General features: G+C 58.0%; 1 protein-coding gene across 1 annotated transcript in view; it reads right to left on the bottom strand.

The window, feature by feature from the left end:
- Nucleotides 1–22,167, bottom strand: part of LGR6 (leucine rich repeat containing G protein-coupled receptor 6) — a 95,465-nt gene that overhangs the window by 27,940 nt on the left and 45,358 nt on the right. The window contains 2 exon segments of the mRNA XM_032646230.1: nt 3,045–3,116; nt 7,276–7,491. Of these exon segments, the coding sequence (XP_032502121.1) occupies nt 3,045–3,116; nt 7,276–7,491 (288 nt within the window).

The raw sequence follows: 22,167 nt of genomic DNA, 5'->3' as shown, positions 1-22,167 counted from the left end.
CATGTATCAGGAGGCCAGAGGCTTGGGTTCCACCATCACTTACAAACTGTAGAAACTTGGCATCTCACCCCAAATCTCTGGATTTGGTCTGATCTGGAAAGTGGAGGAAACAGTACTTGGCAGGCAGGGCGCTGGCCCACCTCTGATTCCAAATTTCCCGCAGGGGCTGGGCATCCTCATTGTGGGAGCAGAAAGGAGGTGTGGGTACAGGATAGAGTCTGTCCTGTCTGCCTCCAGCGGGGCTTTCCTGCAGGGTCTGAACTGGTGAGGGCAGCGCGGGGTGGGGGGGGGGGGGCGGGAACGGCAGCCGCGTTCCCACAAGCCTCTCCCAGCGGGAGGCCTGCACCCACCCACCGGGAGCCTGCGTGCTTTGCTCTGCTCAGCGGGAGGGCGGGACGGCAGCCCAAGCCCCAGCCCCGCCCCTGCCCCCTGATCACCTGGGTGTTGTGGGCTGTTTGGGAGTAAAAGAGCGGCGCACATGCATGTTCACCTCAGTTACTCCTCCTGCAGGTGAGGGGGTGAAGCCTCCGGCTCTGGCTGACCCAGCTGGCACGTGCTGGCACGTGTAGAACCGGGCGTGGGACCCAGGCAGCCTAGCCTTCAGAGCAGAGGTCACAACAGAAGCCGCGTGGCCATGGGTGTCCCCATGCTATGCTGCGGCCCCGCGTGACTCTGTGTGTGTGTGTGTGTGTGTGTGTGTGTGTGTGTGTGTGTGTGCCTGCACCTGGCCCCTCCTCCCCAGGTGGAAGGGTCAGGCCACAGATGGAGCCAAACCACAGCTCGGGCAGGAGGGTTTGATGAGAAGAGTCTAAGTGCAGAGATGCCGCCCCAGGGAGACTTGCCCTTCCAGAGAGACGCGCACACAAAAGCTCCAGGGTAACCGCGGGGCTGCAGAGCAGGCCAATTATGCAACAATTCAAGGTTGGGCTACCTATCCTTCCCCCTTTCATTCTCCCATTTCATTCTCCCAGCCACTCCCCCGTCTACATGTGGCTGCCCCTCCGGTCCCCCCAGCGAGCTCTGGGCGATCGAGGATAAGAATGCACTCTCCCCCTTTTCACTGGGAGATCAAAAGTTGGAAGAAGAACTCAGCCCTCAGGGTGGGGTGGGAGGGTGCTGAGATCAAGGCCCCGGAGGAGGAGGGGGTGGGGCGCGGCTGGTCCCCATGGGGTGCCATCTCCGGGAGAGCTCTGCACAGGGCTCTCCTTTAATCCAGCGTCACCAAGGGTGGGGAATTGCAGATTGGGTCCCGTGGCTGGGAGACCGGGTGTTACTGCCCCCCCGGGTGGCTGAGGCCGGGCTGCAGGCTTTGTCCCCCGGCGGTTGCAGGTCTCTCAGCCTTGGCCTTCCCGTCTGTAAAGTGGAATGCAGGCCCTGGGCTTTGTGCAGTGAGCCAAGCACTGCCACGGATGAAAGGTGAGTGGGCGCCAGCGGCAGCGGCTCTGAAGCTCAGCCAGTGCCAGCCGAGCCCAACGCCCTGCGCTGCCACCCAGGGCTCCCTGAGAAAACATCAAGCAGCGCGCCCCGACCGTGAAGAAACAGCGCTAGTCGGCTTTTTAGAGGTGCCAACCCACACCCAGCATGTGCCCCCTCCCCAGCCGACTTCCCGACAGAGCTAACAGCCCCACCCGGCCCCCGGGCAGCTGCATTGGCCTCCCTGCTGCTCTCTGGGCGCCAGGCAGCTCCAAACCTGCCCCAGCGCTCCGTATCCCCCAGGGAGGGCGGCTGCGGCCCAGGCCTCGAGGGGGTGCTGGCCACCCCCACATCCGGGGCCCCAGGCACCCAGCACACGGCAGGCTTGCACAGGTCACATGTGGCACAGAGACTGGGCACTGGCTGGGGGCTTCGGTGGGTTTTCTCAGTTAACCCCCCCAGGTGTGCTCTGTCCCCACGGAGGGTAACTCCCGGGCAGCCCCGCCAGCTCCCCAGACATCCATTTCCCAGCATGTGACCGAGCGGCCTAGACTGTCCCGGTTAACTGTCTGGCTGCCCGTGACAGCTGGCGGGGGGCGAGGGGGCACACAGCCCAAGCCACGTGCAGTGGCAAGGAGATGCCCCAGCTTTCCTGACCCCAGGCTGGGGCCCCCCAGCCCACCGGGCATCGGGTTGAAGGTGGAGAGGCTGGAAGATCTGTGCCCCATCCAGAGAGCCCAGGACAGCCCGACACTCTGGTCCCCACCTCCTGTCCGCTTCCCTCTGTGGCCACAAAGGCAGACAGCCCGGCCCCCGGAGCAGAGGCCCCAGCCCAGCCCCCCTTCTCAGGTCACAGCTTGTCTCCCACATTTTCTCCTCTTCCGCTTCAGATGCTTGCAAACCCCTCCCCTCAGGAATGCCACTTCGTGTGCTGGGGGGAGGCGAGAGGGCCAGCACCGTGCGTCGGGGGCTCACCCTTGCTGGCCTGGGGTCCTGCTCTGCCCCCGTGCCCTCCAGGCCTGCGGCCGGCGCTGAGGTGCGGCCCCTCCCCCTCCCGTGGGCCAGCTGTTGGCTCCAGGGGGGTGCACCCCGCCCGCTCTGAGGGGGCCGCGGGACCGCAGAGGAGGTGCTGAGGGCTTGGGTGCCTTCTGACCGCAGCTGAATTCCAGGATGATGATGGGTAAATAATGTGGCTTTTCCAGAGTCCACAGGTTGGGCGCTGAACGGGCGCCTCCTGCCAGGCTTTCCGTGAGTTACAGCAGCCGGAGACCCTCCCCCGCCCCCTGTCAGCAGCCGCTCTCCACGGTGGGGGGGGGGGGGTGGGGGCTGGGGGTCACTGCTGCCAAGCCAGCCCCGCCCCACCCCAAGCCTTCCACTTCCAGGCTTAATATCCTCACTCTCCTCGCAGTTCATTTCTGTCTAAGATCTCATTGTCTTGGTCTCTCTGCGGGCAGGGCCACCTTGAACTCCCAGGGGTACAGCCACGCCCTGAAGGAGGGCGGAACCCACTGGGAGCGACACTCCAGAGAAAGGCCACGCCCCGGCACCCCAGTCCCTGCCGCTTCCCCCTCCGCCACCCCACGCCAGGCCTGCCGTCCCCAGCAGGAGACCCCCCCCACCCCGGCACTCACAGAGTCTCCAGGTTGTGCAGCCCCTCGAAGCTGTGGGTCCCCAGATGCTGGATGTGGTTGTTATGGAGATGCCTGTGTGGGAGGAGAGGCGGGTCAGGACAGGTGCACGCAGCATCGGGCTGGGGCGGGGAAGCAGACGCGCTTGTGGGGGAGGCATGGACAGTGACCCCAGAGGGTCAGCCTTTGTCTCCAGGGACAAACCGACGGCCAAGATGGACTTCGGAAGCCACAATCTCCAAGGCTGGAGTGGCCAGGGGCTACGCCGTTCAGACTTCCTATCGAAGGAGGAAACCGGAGGCATTCCCCAGGCCGAGGAGAAGCAGGCTCCCACCGGGCTCCCACCAGGCTTGAGGGGAGAGGCCCGATGTTGGGGCCCCAGTTGGGGCTTCCTCTACGGGACCCACAGCCGCCTGGGTCAGGGGCCAGACACAATTGGGGGAGCCGGCAGCAAACCACTGCAGACAGCGTGTCACTAAAGGGGAGCTTTCCGTTACAGCTGGAGTGAGCTGTGGGCCAGCTCGGAGATGGAGACGGGGTGACAGAATATTCTTCTCCCCAATTCTAGTGAGATGAGCCAAAACAGCAGAGACAGGCCCCCTGCCCCACCCCAAATACTACCAGCAGTAGCAGAGCAAGGGCAGAGACATAACGTAAATAAACAGCAAAGACGGTGGCCAAGGAAGCGTCCTCGTCAGAAACTGAACTGCTGAGAAAACAAGATCCTGAGGCTTCTCCCTGCAGCCCCCAAATCTGAAGAGAGGCGGCTGTGGATGTCCTTTTCCCTCCCCACCGCTGGCTTCCCAGGGAAGAGGGGAAGGGAAAGTAAAATGAAGGCTCCGGGCTCCTCATGCTTTGAGGAGACGACCTGAAGCCCAAGGGAATTCCTGCGTGGAGGGAGCGAATTCCTGCATCTGCCACAACCTGACCCTGCCGAGGGACCGCCCTACCTGCACCAGCGCACCTGGGCACCCACAGGCGGGTGGGCCCTCATTTACCCACTGCTCTGGCCCACAAACTACAGCCTTGGGGGAGAGCCGAGGGGGCCGAGGTGATGCAGCTGTCCCAGCAGAAGCCGGAAAGTGAAATCACATGGCAATTGTGCAAACATACAACAGGAAGGGCAGAAGAGAGATGCCCGGGCCAGGTGAAGTCCCAAGCCTAGAAGAAAACGCAACGGATGAACGAGCAGCAAGACATTATCACAGCTGCCTTCTGCTGCAAAACATTTCAAACACAGCGTTTCTAAGCGAAAGCAAAAATGACATTGTAGAGAAAGGAAATGAATCGAAGACCAAAAATACATCAGTAAAAAACCAGTCAGTAGGGCTTCCCCGGTGGCGCAGTGGTCAAGAATCCGCCTGCCAATGCAGGGGCCACAGGTGGGCTCAGCGACCGGATCCCAACTGGTTCCCAGATCCCTGGTCCAGGAAGATCCCACATGCCGTGGAGCAATGAAGCCCACGCGCCACAACTACTGATTCTGTGCTCTAGAGCCTACGAGCCAAAACTACTGAGCCCATGCACCACAACTACTGAGCCCACGTGCCACAACTACTGAAGCCCATGCGCCTAGAGCCCGTGCTCCGCAACAAGAGAAGCCGCCGCAATTAGAAGCCCGCGCACCGCAACATAGAGTAGCTCCCGCTGGCCGCAACTAGAAAAAGCCCGCGCCCAGCAACAAAGACCCAACACGGCCAAAAATAAATAAATAAAATAATAATAATAACGAAAAGCTACTCAATACGTTTGAGACAAGGAACAGTATAGACACTGCTGGCAGTGGAATGGGTGTCAGAGAAAAAGCCTGAGCTAAAGTGGTGAGCTTGGCTGCATGAGAGCGAAAGGCTAAAACAGCTGGAAACTAATCGATGTGAGTCAACACTGGGCTATTGATATCTCTGAGGGCCAGGATCCAGACATGAGACAAAGACGTATTCAAAGTGCAACACAAAAGAAAACTCTCTACAATAAAGAATGAAATCCGCAGGTCAAAGCATACATTGTTTCAGGAAAACTGGATGCAGAAAATTCCACACTGTGTCATATTCTAGTGAAGCTATTAAAGTTCAAGGATTAGAAGACATCTTCAGGAAGGAAAAGGAAATCACGTACATGGGGAAGAAATCAGACTGGCCTCCAAGACGTTCAGATGGCAAGGCAACAGGCAGACTCCATCCTACGTGGTGGGCAGGGCCGGGGGTCTCGAGAGAAGAGGGTCCTTCCCCACCTGCTCCATGCCCAGGAGGCAGACAGACCCACCACAGGGGCTTGGGTTTTAAGAGAGAACACAGCCCTGGCCTCTGGGAACGAGCCCCTCCCCTCCATGCTTCCTTCGCTGTCACCAAACTGTCACCAAACAGCACTGCTGTCCAGTTCAGCGCCCCTCGGTCCCCTCAGGGCCACGCAGAGCAGCCTGACCAAGGCCCAGCGTTCGGGTTGAAACGAAGGCCCTCTCCACCCGCTGGCTGCCTCACGCCTCCGGCCACACCCTCGTCCACCCACCTTCTGACTCTGCCTCTGCGCTTTCCTGCAGCTCAGCCCTAGGTCCTGGAGGGCTTTCCCCAGCCCACTCTGCCCTGCAAGGTCACCGGCCACGGCAGCCTATGTCCCCCGTCCCAGGGCCAGAGGACCTGAAGGGCAGGGGCAATGCTTCTGGGCCTTCTCCTCTCTCAGCATCGTGGGCCCCTGGGCCCCTCCCCTCCTGTGCCCGGTGGCCCCCCCGGCCCCTCCTGGATCCGCAGTAGCCGAACTCCCCCACTCGCGCCCCCGACCTTGGCCTCCCACCCTGTGAAAACCTCAAGTCGGATGGATTCTTCCTTCGCAACGTCCCTCAGGGCCACGCCTCTGTCTCCTCCGTAAGCTGGACTTCGCCTCCTAGATCCAGTCTCCCCTGTTCCCGCCCATCCTTCAAACCAGACTCCCAACCCCCTTCTCGCCTCCAGCCTCCCCTGCCCTGCACAGGCCACAGCCGGACTCCTGCTCCGACTCTGGGCCCCCAGACACACCTGCCCGGCCTTCCCTCCGGCCTCACTGGCACGCTCGCCTCAGCCAACAGCCCGACACCCCCGGGTCTCTGCTGACACCTGCTTGGAGGCCCCGCTCTTCACCTGCCTACTCTAAGCCAACTTTCCCACCCAGCAGGCCCCCCGCTTCCCTCCTCCAGCTGCTTCGGCCGCCCTGAGCCCCGAGACGAGCCTGACTCAGCGTCCGGTCCCCTCGGCCTGAGTTATGCGACAGCGCTGCTGTCCTTCCCCCCAGCCTCTGAGGCAGCGGCCGGCTCTCCACCCCTGCACTCTGCAGGGCCCCCACGGGGCTCCACATACCCTCCGCTGCTCACTTGTCGGGGGCCCATTGTGAGGCCCGCACGTTTCCAGTAGTCTTGTCTCTCAGAGACCTGACGCCGTTTATTCCCAGGGACCGTCACGATGTCACAGGGCATCACCAAAGCTGCCATCAGCCACCCCATTCTGTTCAGCCGCCGTCAATACCCCCCACTGGCGCCCACAAGGCGGACCGTGTGGCCGTGCTGACAGAGGATGTTGGTCCCGCTTCTCCAGTCTCCCAGGACAGAGAATTAGACAAACTCATGCCTCGTCCGCTCCCTGGTTTGGAAAATCATACCAGATTTCCAAGAGCAGGGGAGGCCTTACGTCCCCACGGCAATTAGGATATAACCCAAAGCAATTACACGTGACCTCCAAGCCCCTGGCAATTACCCTGTGAACTTTGCACTCCAAAGTTCCCTGGGGGGATGGTGGGGGGAGGACAGAGTTAACCCCGGGCTCCAGTTCCTGCCAGGGATGCTACCTCCCAGGGCATTACCCATCGGGGCTCTGCTGTCTAATTACAGCGCGGGCTTCTCTCTCCTTCTCCAGGCCTGGGGATGAGGTGAGTTTATCCCACCCCTGTGCCAAAGCACAAGACTGCATCCACCCGTTGCCCGACTGTCAAATATGGTGGAAATCATTCAGGAGATTCCTGGCATGCATTCCCATTAGTGCGGTATAGTTACAATATTTGCACATAATAGCAGAGGGAATCGCGGCTTAATTCCTCTCTTCCAGCCTCTCAGAGCGCTCCTTCTGTCGCCTGGCCTCACAATGGCCCCACGGGGTCAACAGGAGATGGTCATCCTCACGTTACGAGGGGAAACGCAGACCAGAAGGTTGGGAAACCTCAGGGACACAGCCAAGAGCGAAGCTGTCCGGGTGGGGGGAGGGGCAGGACTCACAGCACCACGAGGCTGGACAAGTTCCGGAAGGCGTAGTCGGGGATGTGTTCTATGCGGTTCAGGGCCAGGGTCACGGCCTGCAGGGCGCGCAGATTGCCGAGGGCCCTGACGGGGATCTCGGTGAGTGCATTGTCGTCCAGCCACAGGTGGCGGAGGGAGGACAGCCCCTCGAAGCTCCTGTCCGGGACCAGGGAGATGAGGTTGGCATCGAGGCGCCTGGTGGAGAGAGGGGAGGGTCAGTGCTATGCCAGTGCAGCCTCCGAGGCGCCTGGGAATGAGGGACCCCGGGGTTCGCCTCGGCTCCAAGCCGCAGCTCTTGGCCCTTTCCGCCCTGCGTTCCCGTCGGTGACCCAAGGCTGGACCCACAGCCCGGTTGTGGACAACAGCGTTCCCCCTGCCACGCTCAAGTTCCTCATCTGTGCCGTGGCTCCCCTGCTCTGCGGACGCTGTTCTCCCCGGCCCCGTCCACTCTGAGGCCGGATAACAGAGATGTTCCCACCACGGACACGGGGACAGCTCCTCCCTGGACGTGGCCAAAGGAAACGCCTCCTCAAAACCACAGGCCGCTCCCTACTGCTCGGCCCTGGAGACCCTGCTCCCCGGCTCAAGGGCCCGGGTGTTGGACGGGGCTCCCTGCTTGGCTGATGGCCTATGGGAGGCTCCTGGATGTCAGAACAGGCAGACGGGTGGTGGACGGTCCAGTCTGTCCACAGCCAGAGGGTTCACGGTGGCAGAGGACTTCTGGTGTGAGGTCTCGACACTCTTGGCGGCCAGCAGGACAAGGAGACAGCCCGCGGCAGCTTTTCACAGCTGTGCCCAAGCCACGATGTCCCTGACCGATGCGCCTCCTGGTCCAGGGCTCGGGCTGAGGCCCCATCACCCCATGCAGGTGGTCCCACAGGGACGAGACAAGCTGGCCTGTGGCCGTGGATCTGCCCCTGGACTTTGCTGTCTTGAGGCCTGGTCCTCCGTGCGGGCAGATGGCACCTACGTCATGGAGACGCCAGCACTCAACCACACAGGCCCGAAGGCCCCGGCACGCTGACCCTAAGGAAGACTGGGCGGTGGCGGAGGTGCCTTTCTTCCGTCCCAGCAGCACGAGCCCCCGTGTCGACAGCCGGCAGCGCTCCTGTCTGTTCCCTGAGCCGTTTCCCCAGTGTCCCTCCCAGCCCTGGGAGAAACCCCCAGTCTCACCAGCAGGGGAGCTGTGGGTGAAAAGGCAGACACAGGAGCCTCGGACGGGACAGCAAACCGACCAGGACAGGTCCCGAAAGCTGCAACTAGGAAAGACCTCCACCCACATCAGACCTGACCTGACGGCCACAGACCCTTCGGTGAGTGCCTGTCACTCGGTCACTGTCGTCAGACCCTCGGTGGTCTGACTGTGCTGGTGACCTGGGGACCACAGGTGGGAACAGGCTCCAAGAGCCTTCCCAGGATGGCCTGGTTCGGAAGGCCAGGGTGGGGCCTGGAATCTCTTTCTAAAGAGTGCCCTAGATGTTTCTATGCACAGACAGTTTGGAAAGTGCTGGATATGCATCGGCTACAAAGAGGACGGTGTCCCCGCCCTTCGCAACTCAGCGGGAAGGTCGGAAGACGTTCCAGCGCAGTGTGATGGCCGGGGAGGCATTGGGAGTGGCCTCCAGGTGGAGGTGATGTTACGTGGAGACCTGGCCGACTAGGAGGAATCAGCCAGTGGAGGAGGGCGGTGTGTGGGAAAGAGAGCACCTTGCGGGGGACCCGAGCAGCCAGGCCCAGGCAGGGCTTCAGGAAGGGCAAGGGGAAGCCGGAGGGAGCAGGGCAGGTGCAGCCGGCGAGGCAGGCAGGGCTGGAGCTTGAGGGCCCTGCCAGCGATTCTGTGTTGCGTCAGGGAAACGGGGAGCCAGGGAGGGTCGTAAACAAAGGAGGACGTGGCCAGGTTTCTGTGTTGAGGAGGGGCCAGCCTGGAGGCGGGCAGATGGGCGAAAAGACAGGTGCTCTGCGCTAGCACCTCGCCCAGAGAGGGACAGGCACGTCCGTGGGAGCTCGAGGGGTGAAATGACCACTGCGGGGTCCAGACCCCAAAGGGTCCTCTCCTGAGGGAGCCCCTGCTGCCCTGACCGGGGACGTCACGGTGCCGGCCTGGCAAGCTCCCTGGCACGGGGACCGCCCCCGGCAGTTCTAGGAGCCTTTAGCATGCCCTGCAAAGTGCCCCGCATGGGACGCCCCTTCACCTCACGCCCTGCCCAGCGTGCCATCACAGACCCTCGGAGGCGGCGCCTGGAGCGTCAGTCTCATACAGTCGGAGGCCCCGTTTAGCAAGCGTGCACTTGCTATGTTCCGGGGCACTGTACGTATCAAGTCATTTCATTTCACAGCCTGTGAGGTTCACGTCTGGCAAACGAGAACAACGAGGTACAGAGGGGTTAAGTGACTTGCGCCAGGTCACACGTCTAGGAAGTGGTGAAGCTGGGATTCCGGCTCAGGCAATCCAGCGGCAGATAACACACCTCTAACCGTCACGCCGTACCGCCAGCACGCTCCCGTGTCCACACACCTCGCCGATCCCTGTACCAACCTGGAGCTCCTCCCTCTGCCCCATCCACCGTCTCCCGCACCCCGCACTCACACACCGCCTCTCCACCCCATGGAGCAGGCTTGGCCACACCGGCTCCGTCATCGCCGCCACACCCCCACCCGCCCCTGGCCCCGGGCATCAGTGGTGCAGCAGATTGGCCTCTGGCAGTGTGGTCCACAGACCCTAAGCTCGGCACCACCGGGGAGCTGGTCGGAAAGGCAGAGTCTGAGGCCCCGTCCCAGACTTTCTGGATCAGAACCTGAATTCTAACCTGACTCCCAGCTCATCGGTTGGGTCGTAAGCACATTAAGGTCTCCCAAGCACCGAGCCAGGCCTTCCAGAGCTTCTGACGCTCTGGTCGGCAGCAGGGACAGCTGCACGGGACAGGGAGCCTGAATGGGGAGCCAGACGTTTCGTCCTGTGGTCAGTGCTCGGCTGGCCCTGGGGCCTTGCTCTGCGGTTCAGTCACCCATCGCTCCAGGCCCCGGGCTCCAGCACCCGCTCCTGGGTACGTCATCTCCCGCACCCTCCACGACAAACCGTTCACAGACAGCAGTGTCCTCAAATAAACAGGGGAGCGACTCCCCAGCCTGGGGCTGGCCGAGCCGCCAGTGGCCGGAGGGGACCCGGACAGACCTTCCTACCGGGCGTGGTCTTGCTCTGACACCTGTTCCACCGTGGTGAGGCTCTCACCCTCACCTCGCTCCCGTCCACAGAGACCCCAGCAGATGTCCGGCAGCTCCTCGTGGGCCTGGGGAGACCCCCAGTGGGGCAGCAGCTTGGTCCCAGCTTTCCCAGAGACCGTGGGCAGGAAGCTGAGCCCTGAGTCCCACTTAGACCACATAGACCGCAGCCGCACAAACGGCCTTAAGGAAGGTAGGATTTAGGCCCGGACGGTGGCGGGTGGGGCTCATGAACGAGGGCCTCAGGCAGGGGACACAGGGCCAGTGTGGATGCGAAGCGGGCACAGACTTCATACTCCCTTAGGAGGTCAAATCCATAAGCGCCCCCTCCCCGTGGGACACGGGGGGTCGCGTGGGGCTGCAGCCTGGCTCTCGGCCGCTGCCTTTCCAGGGAGCCTGGGTCCCCGAGGCAGCGGTGCTCCCCCTCCAGTGACAACCATGACCCCGCAGCGTCACTGCTCCCACTTACGAGCCCTCGTCCTAGGCCAGGTCGGTACCAGGCGTGTGACCCGCATCCTGGCAGCAATGCCACGAGGGGCTCTGAGCGCGTTTCACAGAGGGACCAAGGTCGCTAGAGAGCTGGGGTTCCACCCAGGTGTCTGAGCCCAAATCCACATGCCTCACCCCCCGCGACACCAGTCCTGGGGGCGGGAGGAGGGTGAGGACCTGAGCGCCCGGGGAAGCGTCCCGCTGAAGGACAGAGGACAGAGGCGGGTAGCCGGACGCCAGCCGGGGCTGGGGCCGGGCAGGGGGGCGGCCTTCACTCGGTGAGCTTGGCGTCTGGGGGCTGCCTCTGTGCGCGTACGTGTGAGCACACACGTGTGCCCTCACACACGCCTGTGCCCGCTTTCACAGGTCACCACGGTCCTAATTAGTCCTGCTGCTTGCGCCGGGTGCAGCCCAGGGGCAGGAGGGCTGAGAAGGGCCACCTCTCCCTGGTCGGCCCTCCCATTCGCAGGAAAGGGCTGGGCTGGACCAGGGAGAACACCCCGCCTCCGTCCACAGCTCACAGGCTTCAGGCCGTAGGTGGGGGGTGGGGGGGGTGGGGGGGGATGCTGAGAGCACAGGAAGTGTCTGCAGCACCTCCCACCCTGCCCCGATGCTTGGGGACAGCAAACTGGCAAGTGTTGGAGCTGGGACAGTCGCGGGCGAGGTCGGTCAGGCCTGAGCCTGCGTCTGGGCGGGCCTGGCACAGGTGGGCTCAGTGTGGGCCGCGGACCCAAGGCAGCAGGGCTGGATTTCCCACACAGGAATCCACGTTGCCCACTGAAAGTTGTATTTCGGGTAGATAACACATCGTTTTTTGTGTAAGTAGGTCCCGTGCGATATTTGGGACACTGCTCGGTTAAATCTGAATTTCCAGTAAACAGGAATAACTTCTTAGAATAAGCAGGTCCTGTGCAGTACCTGCACTTCATGTGGCAGCTCTCACCCTGGGGGGTCCTGTGAGCATGGACTTGGCTAGCAGTCGGATCTAGTCACAAATCCCTAATTTAACCTGTTGGGCTGGTCTCCTCAGCTGTACACGCTGACTCCCCGCCCATCCGAGACCACTTGGAGGTGAAATGCACACAAAACGCACAGCTCAGAGGCTGCCCCCAGCTGCCTCTCTAACAAGGAGGCTGTGCAGAGGGGCTGGGGGGCCCAGGGAGGAGCTCGGCACCTGGCGACCTCAGGTCCTCCTGACGTCAAAGCCCCCTTTGAGGAGGGTCCCCAAGTCGCCCAGAGAGGAGTGCGGAGGGGCCGAGAGGAAACGGCGCGGCACCGGCTTCCACTCCCCCTGCCCCTCTCCTGTGTGGGGCAGCCCCCTGCCCCCAGCAACCTCTAGCCCCTAGGGACCCTCTTGCGGACCCTGCCCAGCACCTGGCAGGCCGGGTGTCCTCCAAGCGGCCCCCACCCCTCAGTCTGGGTTCCGGCTCCCGGGTCCCATGCTCGAGGGTGGGCGGGGGGCCCCCTGCTCTGGGGGGCGCAGCTGAGGAGCTGGTCCAGCTCTCCGGCGGGGAGGAAGATGGCAGTTATACCACGGAGCCCTGGAGTAAAGCCAACAGCCCGAGCTCCCACGGGGGCTGGGCTCCACTCCCCGGGAGGCTGCTGGCCAGCAGGCACCTCACAGGCCAGTCCGGGCCTGCCTGGACTCTGGGGAAGCCGCGGAGCCTCTCCAGAGCCAAGCGGCTCCCCGTGCTCCCCCAGGAGGCCAGGAGGGAGGGCTGGGCCCCTGCTCTCCAAGCCCTGCAGGCGCAGGCGGAGGCCTGGTCCCGCTGACAGAAGGGGAGGGAGGAGAGACCCCAGCTGGGAGCCAGTGGCAGCAGAAGAGATGGAGCTGGGACCCTGCTCACCGACAGTGACAGAGACCGGAAGAGCGGGGGTGTAGACGCAGACCCTGTTCCCTCGGAGCTTGAAGGAACCGCCCGCCCCACTCAGCTCACCAGAAGAGCCAGGAGCCCAGGGAAGGAGAGAGAAATGCCCGAAGCGGCTAAGCGGCAGGGCCGGACTCAAGCTTAGGGCTTCTTTCCGCCAGCCTGGGTCCCTATCAGGATGGCACCTCTCTGAGCTGCAGGAAGCACATTCCTATTTGGAGGCCAAGGCCGCTTACAGCCCGCAGAGCACTAGGTTGACCGAACAGACCCCCTCTGCAATTTCTTTCTCTAACCCTTCCTATGTCCTACCAGATCTTAGTCAAACTCAAGACAGAGGGACAGATTCGGGGCTCCTAGTGGGCCATCAGCTGATCCACTTGTTGTCACCAGGTATCCATTCAAAAGGGATCAGGCATGGTACCTGCTCTCTGAGCGCAGTCCCCAGGGAGGGTCCCCTGGTCTATTCTGCTCCAGTGGCTGCAGGGTCTCTCCAACTCTGAGCCACACCACGTGGAGGTACAGCAGTTGTAGGACACAGCCCTTAGGAGCGGAGAGGGACTGACACCCCTGAGGCCCAGCGGGCCCAGCAGAAAAGACGAAAAAGAAAGGTGAAAGAAGGTGAAAATAGAAAGAAAGCAGCCACTTTGGACCCAGTGACCCTGTGCACGAGGCAGCCGTTGACACCGGGGGGCCACCGTGAAGGTGAGGGCTCGGGGACAGACTGGCACCTGCTGAGCCGCAAGGACGTGCCTGGGCCTCCCGCAGGCAGTGGGCCCCAGTCTCCCACGTCAACACCGCCGCCAGTGCCGGCCTCCAGCCTCAGCGGGAGGGTATGGGGCTCCCAGGGGGCAGGCTTGGCGGAAGGGCTCCTCCCTGGGCACCAAGCAGACACGACCAGCTTGTCGCCCAGGTATCTCTACACATGGACACTCTCACCGCTCCCTGGGAGACCGCAGCCTGCATGCCCACCCCCCCAGAAGGCCTCTGCGCTCTCCCAGGGCTCTCACAAAGCCACTACCGCAGCCCCCCAACCACCAGGCTCCCCAGATGCCCCTCATCACAGGAGTCTCAGTTCAGCCAGTATCAGTCCCTTAGTCCTCGATTCCATCGGAGTGGATGAACTTCAATCCCGATGGACTGAGACATTCCATCCAATGGAGTGCACGGAACACACTAAGCGCTCATCAGTGCCGACGGCTAGGCCAGCCCTGGGCTCGGCTCTGGGCTCCACCGTGAGCTGCGCACAACTCCTCTCTGGAGAAGCTCTTAGACTATTTATTATTTAATGAAGCAACACAAAAACATCAGCCAGCGTTTCCTGAGAGCTGGTCGCCACCAGGCGTGCTAGTGTTTCACATACACTTGCATGTTGAATCTCCACCCCAGCCCTGTGGAGTTGGAAGCTCGTACTTCTCACCTTGCCTGCAGGAGAGTGGGCTCAGAGGTGAAACCGTGGGTCTGACTCCAAAGTCTGTGGCTCCAAACCCACGGCTGGTACTTGGTCAAGTGAGCCTGTGGAAAACACTCTGCAGCTGGGACCCGCCCTCTGCCTGTGGGAAATCCAGTAAGGCCTCACAGAGGAGGTGACATTTGAGCTGGTTCCCAGGGGAGGAGTTTTCTGAAGGGCGAGGGGGCGGGGCCTCTGGTCCCCTCTGAGACAGCACTTCCGACCGTGCCGGCTGCCGCCTCCTGCCTCCGGGGCACCTGCGGCTCTTGACCACCAGAAGGGAGGCTGGTGCCCCTGAGGAACGGAGCCTCTATGTTTATTTCATTTTAATTGCCACGCATGCCTAGCCTTCTGTAGAGGCTTCAGGCAGCCAACCCCACCCGCCTGGCCCACAAGCATTTCAGGACGATTAGAATTCTACCGCTTGGACACAATTCCTTTTTTAAAGAACAGAAGTTGCCAATAGTGTTTTTAGAAATCTGGCAGACATTATTAGGTAGCCTTTTAATTTCAATGGAGATTATAGCTTTCTGAGAGAAACTTCTGGAACTGGGACACAGACTTGGAACGCAGGGAGCTTTGGGCAGAAGGAGGGGAAGGATGCTCAGTGTAGGTGGGAGGAAGGCCAAGGCCAGCTCTGGACTTTTTTTTTTTTTTTTTTTTTTTATGCGTTACGCGGGCCTCTCACTGTTGTGGCCTCTCCCGTTGCGGAGGACAGGCTCCGGACGCGCAGGCTCAGCGGCCATGGCTCACGGGCCCAGCCGCTCCGCGGCATGTGGGATCCTCCCAGACCGGGGCACGAACCCGTGTCCCCTGCATCGGCAGGCGGACTCTCAACCACTGCGCCACCAGGGAAGCCCAGCAGCTCTGGACTTTTGACCATTACCACGCTTTTCTCTGATCAGACGGGAAGACCCCTGGGGGCATGGGCTGTGTCCTCTCCCTGCAACTTGCCAAGTGGGCATTCAATCTGTGTGGCTTTTGTTTGTTTTGATGGAGTTCTGAGCGCTTCCAGCACTGTTCATAGGACTGCCTACCGAGAAGAGACCAGTCACAGGGTGAGAGCTGAAAGGGAACACCCCCCCCCCAACCAAGCAGAAAGGGGTCAAGGACGGTCAAGGTCACAGAGCAAAGGGAGGGCAGAGCCAAAGAAGGCCGTGGGCCTGGAGCCAGTTTCCCTTCCCTTCTGCCCTGGTCCACTGGGGAGCACACGGCACTCACCCTTCTCTGCCCCACAGACAGGGCCCAGTTTAGCCTCCCAGAGACCCCAAGGGGGACGGCCACTCCTTCCCCGCGTCATGGCCAAGGTCTCGTGAAGAGCTGGGGTCCCACTGCCCGGCCTCCCAGGGTATGCACAACACTGAGTCCAGAAATGAAAACTCTTGGGGGTTGGAACCCCGAGCACCCCAGCGGGAGGAAGTGTCCTAAAGTGACAGACAGCGTCCGGGGGGCAGAGCGGACGCTGACGTCTAGGCCCCCAGAAGCTTAAAGTCGAGCTTTGCTGGGGGGCGGGGGTGGGGGTACAGGAGACGGAGCCTTAATTATTCTCTGTGTCCCCCCTCAGCGGAGGGGAGGGTTAGGGCAACACCGCGCACCGCCTCTCCCCACACAGGAAAGTCTGCGTCTGTCGGAGGACCGTGGTTTCATTAGCTCTGATTTATGTCACCTAATGAGATCCTTCCCCTCTCGCTGTCAGCCTCTCAGCAGATCAAAGGGAGGATATTAAGACAAAGCCAATTCCAACCGGTCCTCTGAGCTCTGCTCATTCCCGAGCCACCCTTCCCCTCCACCCACCAGGAGAGCGATGGATGGGCGAGAACCCCAGGAGCAGAGAGAGCTTCCTTTGTGCACATCAAAGGTGACACCTGAGCCTTCCTCCAGGCTATTCCGCGTGTTTAATCGCAGCAACATATAAGAATAATTACCTGCCCTCCGTGGGGGAGGCAGGGAGGAGCCTCCGTGTGCAGCCTTTACCAGCTTCCCCTGAGGACACAGAAGGCCAGCCCTGTGGGTGACAGTCCCAGAATCCGGGGTGGGGACTCCGAAAGGCACCCATCCACGCCCCCACCTCCCGCCGCCGGATTCCAGACAGCAGGCTGGCTTCCGTGGGCCTTCCTGGGCCGTCTGAGAAGCGTGGCTGCCTGGGGCCAGGGCGCCTGCCCTCGGCAAGGAGCGCTATGGCTGCTGGGGGAAGAGGCAGACGACCCGTCCAGGGAGGGGCAGAGATGTCCGAGGTTCGGGGAACACGTGCAACACCCCAGTGTCCTAAAGGCCATCCCACCAGACTCTGTAGCAACAGGTGCCGTGGAAAAGGGTGCAGTGGGGGACGAAAAGAAGACGCCGGTTCTGCGTCCCTAACCCAGGGTCCGGTAGTCCCTCCTGCCGAGGGCCCCTGGCTCCCCGTGGACCAGTGTGGGAGCCAGGAGGCCACAGCTGCGTGGGGTCAGTCCTTTCCCCCCAGCCCCTACCTCCCGCCCCTCCACCGACCCATCTGTCCACCCATCCGTCTGTCTGTCCGTCCACCCATCCACTCAGAACCACCCCCACGTTCTGGGCTCGTCTTCCTCCTGCTCCATCACCTACGGCTTCTGGCCAACCCCCAACTCTTTAGCTTGGGCTTCAAGAGCCCGTCCCCGGAATGACTCTCGCATCAGCCTCGTTTCTCAGAAGGGCCCCCCATTCTCCACCTCATCTGGGAAGTATGCCTCTCTCTCTCCCCACTTCCTGTCCCGAGTTCATGGTTTATTCACCTCTGCACCTCCGTAAAGGTCGGTGCCCTTCCTTGCACTAGGCCCCCCTCCTCCCCCTCGGGGGCCCCCGACGCCCGTCACCTGCTCGGGCCTCACGGATTGGCCCGTGAGCACCCTGCACCTCCACCGGCGCTGAAGCCCTCGACACGGGAGACTAGCCATAGGCCTCTCCCCTGGCCCAGGAGAAGGTCAGACACTCCAGTAGTTCCCAGTTAAAACAGAGGAAAATGCAACCACCTTCCCACTACGACACCTATGGAGACACAGGAAAAGACGAAACCTTAGACCTTGACCAGAAGCAACACTTAACCAGAATCCGACATCTCTGCTGGCCCTGAGGCCAGTGGAACTGAGGAAAACAGCCAGGAATGAGTGGTTTTCACCTGCTTTGCTCTGTGAAACAGAGGAGCCCGCAGCCTTAGACGGAAGGCGGAAGGCATGTCCCCCCTTGCCCGTTTCTTCGGAATCGCGTTCCAGAAAACTGCACAGCCGCCTCCTCTGACTGTGTGAGCGACGCGTTTCCAGGCAGCCAGGGCTCCAGCCCCCCCGCCCCGGCGCCCCAATCCCCACTCCTGTGTCCACTCAGAGACCCCGATTCCCGAAAACAACACGGCAGGAGGGAGGGGCTGGGGGTGATGGCACCTGCATCCTGGGAGGCCAGGGCCACCGCGCAGGAGGACAGCCTGAGTCAGGCAACTTGAGACAAAGCAGTTCTGGCCGTGGCTCCACTGTGGCATCACTTGCGGAGCCGGTAAACCTCTGGTGCTTGGGCCGGACCCAGAACCCCTGAGTCGTCGGTTCAGGGTGGAGCCTACGCATAGCATCGTTTAACATTTCCTCTGGTGCGTCTAACGTTCAGCCGGGGAGCAAACCTTCACACCATGCAGTCCTCGGTGCAGTGAATCAGAGAACCACCCGCTGGGTGAAGTGGGGCTTCCACGCAGGACACCAGAGCTACGAGCCCCTGCTTGGGTGTTGAAAACCGGCCTGGGGGTCACACACACCGACCTGCTTCCCATCTGAGTATCTGAGAAGCTGACTGAAACAGCCCCGGACGACGGAGAGCCAAACCGTGGGGAATCCACGTTGCCTCCTGGTGACAAACACCACGTCCCGATGAGATGCTGTCTCCTTAAAGATCAGGGGAAGCAGGACTCAAAGGGACGTTCGTAAAACCACTGTCACAGCACGAGGACAGCAGCCAAAGGGTGGAAGCCATCCAACCGTCCATCACCAGATGACGGGTAAACAAAACAGGTACATACACACGGTGGACTGTTATGCAGCCCTTAGAAGGAAGGAAAGTCTGACACCTGCTCCCACGTGGATGAACCTGGAGGACACGATGCTGAGTGAAACAAGCCAGACACCAAAGGACAAATACTGTGCGATTCCACTCACACGAGGTCCCTAGAGTAATAAATTCACAGAGACAGAAAGAGGAAGGGTGGGGGCCAGGGGCTGGGGGCGGGGCTGGGGAGTGAGTGCTTAACAGGTGCAGAGTTTCAGTTTTGCAGGACGGAGGGAGGTCTGAGGATGGATGGGGGGCACGGTGACACAGTGACGTGATCCACTTAATGCCACTCACCTGCACACTTGACTATGATTAAGACGGAACATTTTATGTTATTTAGATTTAACCACGATTTTTTTGTTTTTCGTTTGAAATTTTTATTGGCATGTAGCTGATTCACAACGTTGTGTTAGTTTCAGGTGTACAGCGAAGTGCATCAGTTATACGTATACATACATCCACTCTTTTTTAGATTCTTTTCCCATATAGGTCATTACAGGGTATTGAGTAGAGTTCCCTGTGCTACACAGCAGGTCCTTATTAGTTACCTATTTTATATATAGTAGTGTGTATATGTCGATCCCAATCTCCCAACTTATCCCCCCCTTACCCCCCGGTATCCATAAGTTTGTTTTCTACATCTGTGACTCTATTTCTGTTTTGTAAATAAGTTCATTTGTACCACAGTATTGATAGTTTGTGTATAACCACACTTCTTAAATAAAATTTTTTAAAAGAGAAAGGAAGAAGTTTAAAGCAACAATTTTTTTAAATTCTGAAGAACATGAACGTGTAATAGCATCCTGAAACCCAGGAAAAGATCAAATCTCTAAAAATAACTTATTACTAGACTGAGAATAAAAACATCCTCAAAAAGGTGCAGGAAGTGATGACGTCGGTGAACAGGAACAGACACGCATAGGAGAGAAAAGGCGGAGGCGCGGGAACAACAGCACAAAATGGGGAAAAGGAAGGTAAACCTCAAAGGCGAACTGAAATGTGAGTGGAGCCGGGTGGGCAGGGAAGGTGCAGGAAGGGCAAGTTGAAAGAGCAAAACTGGAACACGCGTCCCAGGTGAGTGAGTGGAGCCAGCACCACAGAGAGTTAAGCGGCCGTGAGAACAGGATGGGACGCTGCCCCCGACGTCGAACACAGGTCAGGACAACGAGACCAGAGTCGTGAAAACAGAGATCAGCCGAGCAGGAGAGAGGATGCAATCTGAACTTGAGGACTGCAGGTATTCAGAAGATTAGCCCACGGCGAACGGAGCAGAAGCACAGCACAGCTATAATTTTTAAAAATTCTTTGAAGCTGAAGAGAATGTATTTTATAAATGTTTATTGTGTTCCAGGCAAACTGAAGGAAACGTGATTCCTACCCAGACACATTCTGGCTAAACTTTAAATTGTAAAGATAAAGGGAAAAACTTCCATAAGCATTCATAAGGAAGACGCATGCTCTTCTCTGAGGAAAAAATGATGAGGACAACCTCCGAATTTTCTGGCACACCACATGCCACGGGAAAAACTGAGCTACATCGACAGGATTCTGAGAAAAATACATAATGATCCATGAATCTTATATCCAGTTATTTTGACAATTGTACGTGAAGTCCACAAAAATATATTCTCAAATATGTAAGGGATCAGAAAACGTACTGAATGGGATTTTTTGGGGGCCGGAGTTAGGTGTAGCCTCATAAAATAAAACTAAAGGCCATGTTATAAAACAAATAGATGAGCAAAATGTAACAGAAAAATGGACGGGAACTTTCCTTATCAAACATTAAAATACCAAAAAAGAAAAAAAAAAACCAAAACCCCAAACATTAAAATACCTAATTAAACAACCATTTGAGCTTATAAATAAGTGCAGCAAGATTGTAGGATTCAAGATCGATACACAAAAGTCAACTGTACTTCTACACACCTGCAATGACCAATCCCAAAGTGAAATTGAGAAAACAATTCATCTTTAGCAAGTGGTGTTGGGAAAGCTGGACAGCCGCATGTAAATCAGTGAAGTTAGAACTCTCCCTCACACCATACACAAAAAGAAACTCAAAATGGCTTAAAGACTTAAATATAAGACATGACACCATAAAACTCCTAGAAGAGAACACAGGCAAAACATTCTCTGACATATACCGGACCAATGTTTTCTTAGGCCAATCTCCCAAGGTAATTGAAATAAAAGCAAAAATAAACAAATGGGACCTAATCAAACGCACAAGCTGTTGCACAGCGAAGGAAACCATAAACAAAACAAAAGGACAATTTACAGACTGGGAGAAAACATTTGCAAACGATGCAGTCGACAGGGGCTTAAATTCCAAAATATACAAAGAGCTCATACAACTCCATAACAGAACAACAAACAACCCCATCAAAAAATGGGCAGCCATTTCTCCAAAGAAATATAGATGGCCAACAGGACGTGAAAAGATGCTCAACATCGCTAATTATTAGAGCAGCAGTTCCCAACATTTTTGGCACCAGGGACCAGTTTCCTGGAAGACAGTCTTTCCACGGATGGGGGGATGGTCCAGGTGGTAATATGAGCGATGGGGAGCGGTGGGCAGCGGCAGATGAAGTTTCACTCACTCGCCCACCGCTCACCTCCTACTGTGCGGTCCAGTTCCTAACAGGCCGCAGACCAGTACTGGTCCGTGGCCCTGGGGGTCGGGGACCCCTGTATTAGAGAAATGCAAATCAAAACTACAATGACGTATCACCTCACACCGGTCAGAATGGCCATCATTAAAACGTCTACAAACAATAAATGCTGGAGAGGGTGTGGAGAAAAGGGAACCCTCCTACACTGTTGGTGGGAATGTAAATTGGTACAGCCACTGTGGAGAACGGTATGGAGGTTCCTCAAAAAACTAAAAATAGATCTACCATGTGATCCAGCAATCCCACTCCTGGGCATGTACCTGGACAAAACCCTAATTCGAAAAGATACGTGCACCCCTGTGTTCATAGCACCACTACTCACAATAGCCAAGACATGGAAGCAACCTAAGTGTCCATCAACAGATGAATGGATAGAGAAGATGTGATACCTATACACAAGGGAATACTACTCAGCCATAAAAAAGAACGAAATAATGCCATTTGCAGCAACATGGATGGACCTAGAGATTATCATATTAAGTGAAGTAAGTCAGAGACAAATACCATATGATATCACTTATATGTGGAATCTAAAATATGATACAAATGAACTTATTTACAAAACAGAAACAGACTCACAAACATAGAAAACAAACTTATGGTTACCAACGGGGAAAGGAGTTGGGGATAAATTAGGAGTTTGGGATTAACATATACACACTACTATATTTAAAATAGATAAACAATAAGGACCTACTGTATAGCACAGGGAACTACATTCAATATCTTGTAATAACCTATTATGAAAAAGAATATATATATGCATATATATAACAACCATTTGCTGTACACAAGAAACTAATACAACATTGTAAATCAACTACATTTCAATAAAAAAGAAAACAATTCAATTTTCAATAACATCAACACAAATAGGAATAAATTTAATAAAAAGTACAAAGTCTATACTTTGAAAACCATAAAACATTGTTGAAAGAAATTAAAGAATATCTAAATAAATGGAAAGACATAGTCATGGACTGTTAAAATGGCAACCCTCCCCAAACTGATCTATAGATTCAACACAACCGCTATCAAATTCCCAGTGTCCCCCCTTTTTTTTTTTTGCAGAAATTGCCAAGCAAATCCTAAAAATCCATATGGAAATGCAAGGGAGACAGAATAGTTA

Source organism: Phocoena sinus, chromosome 1 (genome assembly GCF_008692025.1).
Source record: "Phocoena sinus isolate mPhoSin1 chromosome 1, mPhoSin1.pri, whole genome shotgun sequence".
Classification (NCBI taxonomy): Eukaryota; Metazoa; Chordata; class Mammalia; order Artiodactyla; family Phocoenidae; genus Phocoena; species Phocoena sinus.
Note: the sequence above shows the minus strand (reverse complement) of the source record. Positions and strands in the feature narration are given on the sequence as shown.